General features: G+C 44.3%; 1 protein-coding gene across 3 annotated transcripts in view; it reads left to right on the forward strand.

Moving 5' to 3' along the window:
* The window catches only part of TCF20 (transcription factor 20), a 72,266-nt gene extending 67,023 nt beyond the window's left edge, over positions 1-5,243 (forward strand). Inside the window, exons 5-6 of one of the 3 annotated variants that reach the window (XM_080939181.1) lie at positions 370-492; positions 5,032-5,243. In XM_080939181.1, coding sequence (XP_080795307.1) covers positions 370-453 — 84 coding nt within the window. In that variant the 3' untranslated portion in view covers positions 454-492; positions 5,032-5,243. The remainder of the gene's footprint in view (positions 1-369; positions 493-5,031) is intronic. The other 2 variants (XM_080939182.1, XM_080939183.1) reach the window with 2 other exon arrangements.
* Positions 5,244-6,000: the final 757 nt, after the last annotated feature.

A 6,000-nucleotide genomic window follows, 5' to 3' on the forward strand; every position in this document is an offset into this window, starting at 1 on the left:
AGCTGAGGTCACACTGACACCTGGTGGCCATTGGCTACTCAGTCCCAGATAGGACCAGAAAACACTAAAGGAGTCTTTAGAGAACTGTCCTCAGAATGTTCCTGAGAGATTATGCTTGCTTTTAGGAATAATTCTCAGAGATGGGTCTTAGGATCAGACAGTATTCTCACTTTATTTTTACTTAAAGTCACATTTTGCCTCAGAAAGCCCAGTCTGGGTGCCTCCTATTTGTCATTCAGTACTGACTCTGCTTTTTATTTCCTTTTCCGTGTGCCATTCCTGTCCTTACGTGTACCCTTCCTGGTTCCCACATACTGTATTTCCTGTTCTGTCCCTTTTGTCTTGTCTCTTGGCTTTGGCCGGCATCAGCCTCCCCTTCCATGCCCTCTCCCCCCCTTGCAGAACAAGACCGCAAAAGGCAGCCTCAGCACAGAGCAGTCGGAGCGGGGGTGAGGGGGGAAGTGTGCACGTGGGAATGGACAGCAAGCACAGGTGAGTTGGGGCTGCAGAGCTCCCACCACCTCTTCACCCAGCTCCGTGGGTGTCTGGCCTCTTAATGGCTCCAGGCCGAATCACCAGCATTTAGTCATGTGGATTAATAAAGCAAGAACAGAACAGTTTCTTATTTGTTATTTAGCTTCTTGAATGTCTGCAGGAAGGTGGTAGAGGCTTCAGAACTATATACTGCCAATTGGAGTCAGGACAACTTTTTTAAAGTTACCCTTTAGTGAAGCGCTGACAAATGAGCCTGTGAGTGGTAATCCTAAAGGCAGACAGAGCTTTGAAGACAACCCAGTGGGTGGGGATCGTCTGCCAGGAGCCTGGTTTTTTGACTTTTGTCTTAGAGGAGTCTAACCAGTGGTCACTTTAAAAACAAAACAAACAAAAAAGCCCCTAAATTTTGGTAAGGCTTATGTACTGTTATCTTTTCAAACAAACAAACAATATTCTCCAAATTTTATTATTTATAATCGTACCCTAGTACTGTGAAGGGTTCTTTTTTTTTTTTTTTTTTTTTTTTTTTTTTGTAAAAAGCACAAAAAGACGGAAAATGCAGATTTACTGGACTTCATTATCTAGTTTACTTCTTAACAGTATCAAGGAATTAAACTGATTGTGGTGAGTGTGGTCATACAGCCATGAGAATGCAGATGTGAAGAGATGGCCCTGGAAGCTTGCTTCAACCTCTGCCCTGCCATGTCACTACAGGATGAGAAAACGTAGGCTGACGAGAGCAGAACTGACGTGGTGGGAGGCCTTGTTGCTCCAGTGGTACAGCTGTCATGAAGTATTCTCTGGGGGGTAATTCTCTAAATGGGGTCCTCTGTTCCCACAGCTACAACAGGCCTATTCTCTGTTGGGTATGCCCTCTTTCCTGGTTAGACTAAAAACTGGGAATTTTTTTGTCATTTTCTGGGAAAAGTCATTGTAAATTTGAAGAATAGTTGAATTTATCTCAGAGTACTTGGTCTTCCTTCTCCATGAAAATGTTTAATTGGTGGTTCATTTACTGACATCAGAGAAGTCTGCTTGCGCCCTACTCTGCCATAGGTCTGGATTCAGATGTGGGCTTCCCAGGGCTCTGTATTGGGGATGCTGGGTGCTTTGTTGTAGTTCTTTTTGTCTTTGTCTGCCTCTTCCAGGGAGCAGAGTTGGCAATGCCTGGGTGAGATAGAACACAGTGTGAAAGGTGCATGAAACCATTTACTTGTTCTTGGAGTGCAAGATCCTAACATGAAGACTAATGGACTAACAAAAAGGCATTGTCAGCTCTGTATTTTTAGAAGTTGCTGGTCTGTATGTATAAGCTGTACACTTGTCCTTCTGGCATAAGTGCTGTGACCCTCAGGACAAAGTGGTGATCATATATACATACATATATTCATTTATACATAAATGTATGTGTACGTTTTGGAGAACTGTTTACATTGGCCTTCAGTAGAACTCAAGGACTTGAATGCCACCTAAGTAGACTGCAGTTTCTATGTTAGTGTCTCTACATTGCCCAATGGTTAGAGTCAAACTCTAAGCAGGCCGTGAGATATATTCTTGAAGTAAGTGTCCTTAAAGGCTTGGCTGAGGTGTGGAATACCAGTTCATTTGGAACTTGGTTTTGTCTTGAATTCTACCCTGAGTTTTAGAAATCTGGACCTTGGTAACCCATCTGTTAGGGACCTTGGTCATCATTCTTACTCATTCTTGGGCTCTGTTGGTTTTATCCCTGGACATTGAACAGAATAGAGTTTTACTTGGATCCTTCCTTGGCTGGTATTTGGTCATAATAGGCCTGACCCTCATGCAGCGTGGTTCTCAAGTCTGTTGTAGCAGTCACCTATTGAGTAAAAGGACAGAGCTTATGTCCAGTCTTGACTGGAATATTTTTTATAGACTTCCCAAAATGTAAATTTCTTTCTTGGTTTGTTTGTTTATCTGTTACATTGAGGTAAGTCAGTATCCTTCAAGTGCCATTTGCTGAAGCCTCATGGTCAGGGACAGAATCATACCACTGTCCTCAAGGAATATTGATACTGAGGATGGAGAGCCACCAAGCAATGGGGGACCTACACAGGGCAGGGAAGGGGCAGTGAATGTACATGTGCATCCTGATCTACTGGTACCCCATTTTCTCACACAGAATGGTTAAAGAGGACTTGGAACCGAGGTTAAAGCTGCTTAGTATCTCTATGCTTCTGTATCTTATGTAAAGAAAGAATCGTGATAAACTCAATGAAGATTTGACATGGCTTCAGCAAATACTAAGTATGCTGTCGCTGCATGCCCTCCAGTTGTGTGTTCTGAGAACTATAACTACTCTTGTCTAGCAGAACATGCCCAGAGCTAGAGGATAGAAGATGCTCTCTAGCATGTGGTGGTTATGCACTTGTCTCCACCAGGCAAGAATATAAGAAAAGTAAAGTCTTTGGACAGTTGCCTGATAGACCACCTCCACCCATTTCTGGGGAAGAGAAAGTGTCATGGTAAGTCAGTGTGTTAAGATTGGTACTCTCTGGCTACATTGCAGGTATGAACAGGGACCATGGATGCAGTAGACAGAAACAGAAACCATTATTTGAAGTGATGCTCTGTCCTGGGTGTTAAAAATAGCACCTACCCCCATGCCTTACACAGAACAGCCATGGAAAGTAAAGGGATGACATCCTCCCTTTTCCTTCTGAACAGCATGTCACCATCCACAGATGAATAAATGTCACCCCAATCCCAGGTTCATCCAGGGAAGTGCTGCTGTAGTTATACCTCCAAAAGGGTACTCTTATTACCTAAGTTGATAGGGAGTCAGAATTAGGTCTCTCTCAACTCTAACCTCTTTTGGTAGGAATCACATGAGCTTCAGAGAGGAGACCGCCTCTGAATCCTGGCATAGTTGAGCTGAGTGATGCCTATTGCTGTTCAGAAACTAAGGTTGAGAGTGGAATAGAGGATACAAAGGAAAACCTCAGGTTCAGGCCACAGGGTTTGTTGGGGAAGCCCAGAGAGAAATCCAGTGCTATGCCCGCTGAACATCAAGATCATTGTTTTTTGGTTGTGAAGATAGAATTCAAGTCCCAGGCAAGAGCTCTTTCTACTGAGCTGCCTTCTTCACAAACCATTCTTAGTGATAACTATCCAAGTGCTGTGATTACAGACAGTAGCCACATGCCCAGTGAGATAAAGAAGATATTGGCCCTCTTCAGGTTGGAATGACAGAAAACTTACTTGACATAGGCCTGAGGCCTAGCTACCTCTTCTGATCCATGTTTTATGCAATGAAACACAATCTCTGGAACCTAGTTAGCAAAGGATTGAGTACCTATAAACCCTGATTCTACACTGTACTAGCCATATGCTTTGGGATGCAAGTATCACTTCCCTGAAGAATGTGAGCTTCTTCATCTTGAAGATGGATTTCAAGGTACCTTTGTACCATCATAAGACACCTGCATTCCCAGAGCTGGAGTCTGGGTTGTAGTGTTTACAAAGGGTCTTCCTTACTGGCATTTTCTGTAAAGCACTTAGCAAGGGCATATGTCTATATGTGTGGAACATTCTCCACTCCTAGACACATACCAGCCTTCTCAGCTATTGCTTATTGATAAGCTTTGTGGAAGCAGTTTTTCCACAGAGGGCCTGTTTTTTCCTGAAGTTTGTCTGTTGGTGGCGATAGCAGGAGAGGCTTGAGGAAGAGAGAAATCTCAAGAAAGACAGATGCAGAAAGTGCAGTGATTGGCAAAAAGCAAGGATGAGGGTGACTTGCCATCAACAGTGACTTTTGGTGTAACTTTTCTGGACTAATTCCTTGGAAACTATTGTGTCTCCCTGAGCCCTTCTCAGAGAAGGCAGGCCATGAGACACTCCTCAGTCTCTTGAACAGTCTATTTGCCCTACATGGGTCTTAAGAACAACTTCCTGCAACCAGAAATGGTAGATGAGAGAAGCCCCAGGGCCTCTTGAGCACCTCAGGTTCCTGAAGAACTAGGAGAATTAAAACTTCCAGCTCTATGCAAGCCCCAGAAAATGGATGGGTAGGGCCTGTCCCACCTCCCCATCAGAGAGACTCTGAGAGAGAAGTCTTATTTGCATGAAGAGCAGACTCAACTAGAGACAGATGAGAATAAATTGTGAGATGATCCTTCCATAATTTGGGTGGGTGCTCTAGGTTCCAGTAACAACAGAATATTCTTAGCCACTTTTATGAGGACTGAGCCAACCACAGACCCTCAGTGCTTACTAAGCTGACAGGATTTATACACGAACTTCGAAACAGGACCCAGCCATGGCGATCAAGGAATACTCTCCTGTCTTGGCGCCCCTTCCGTGTAAGGCCTATTCTCTTGCACCACTGCTGTCTTAACCAATGTTTGGTCCAAAGCCACATGATAATGGAGGCATTGCGCTTGAATGTGTTCAAAATCAGCAGCCATCTACAGAAAGGTCTAAGATCCCTGTTTAAAGCCATATTTTCCCACTGCTAAAACAGCTGTGCTGAGACCATATGGAACTTGTAGCACCCAGTGCCTACTGTTTGTTTTCCAGGTGAGACTGTGGAGATGAGAAGGTGGTGGACACACGTGATGGGATGGAATCCTCCTGCTGTGCAACCACACCCCACTCTGCCCTGCCCTGCACCCCCCGCTGCGCCTGCCCATGCCAGCACTTCCTTCCTATGTTCTCACATCACACTCAAACTGGTGACACCACAGGAAAAGAAAGACACAAGATGTTGGAATGGCTGTTTCCATGGACACAATCTCCATAGTGACAATGTGGGGAGGGGGGAGGGGTGGGCTGATGGGGAAACAGGGAGTTAAAAGGGAGGGATAAAAAATATATATATATAAATCTATTTTTAGTCTGGAAAGACTTTGTTTAAATGAAAGGTGCGCTATCCCTTTTGATTCTATTTTAAAATTATCTAGTTAACTCAAAATTTGTTCCAATGACAATGAAATTTAAATGTGAAATTGAACTGAAGAAACTCATCTCATAAAGGATGGGGTGTGGCTTTGATCTTTAGCCTGTCTCACAACAATTCAGTGAACACTAGGCCCAGGACTGAAAGAGCAGATAAATGACAACCACCCTTCCCTTGGTCAGAATCTGTCTCACAGGGGAAGTTTGGGGGAGGAGGGGGGCAGAATGGGGATGGTCATTTTCAAAAGTGTGGGGAATGATGTTAAAACACAAAAATAAATTTTTCCTTTCCAGAAACACTATTTATTTATTTTTAATTTTTTTTGCAGGGGGGGGTGGGGTGGTAGTGGTGAAATTGGCAGATGCCCCAACATCATGGCTGTATCCTGGATCACTGTGGCCCCACCAAGTAGGTAGAGTAGCCCCACAGCAACAGGTTTACCAGAGGAATGGCTTATCTCTGGTACCCTCTTTTCTTGGCACATTCCATGTAGCCGGGACCTGTGGGAACCCACGGGGTCCCATGGAAACCTTGGAGGCCCAAGCCTCTGCTGCTGAAACAAGCAAGGTCTAGGAGAGAACTGTGGTGTG

The sequence above is a fragment of the Micromys minutus genome, assembly GCF_963924665.1.
Source record: "Micromys minutus genome assembly, chromosome: 27".
Taxonomy (NCBI): Eukaryota; Metazoa; Chordata; class Mammalia; order Rodentia; family Muridae; genus Micromys; species Micromys minutus.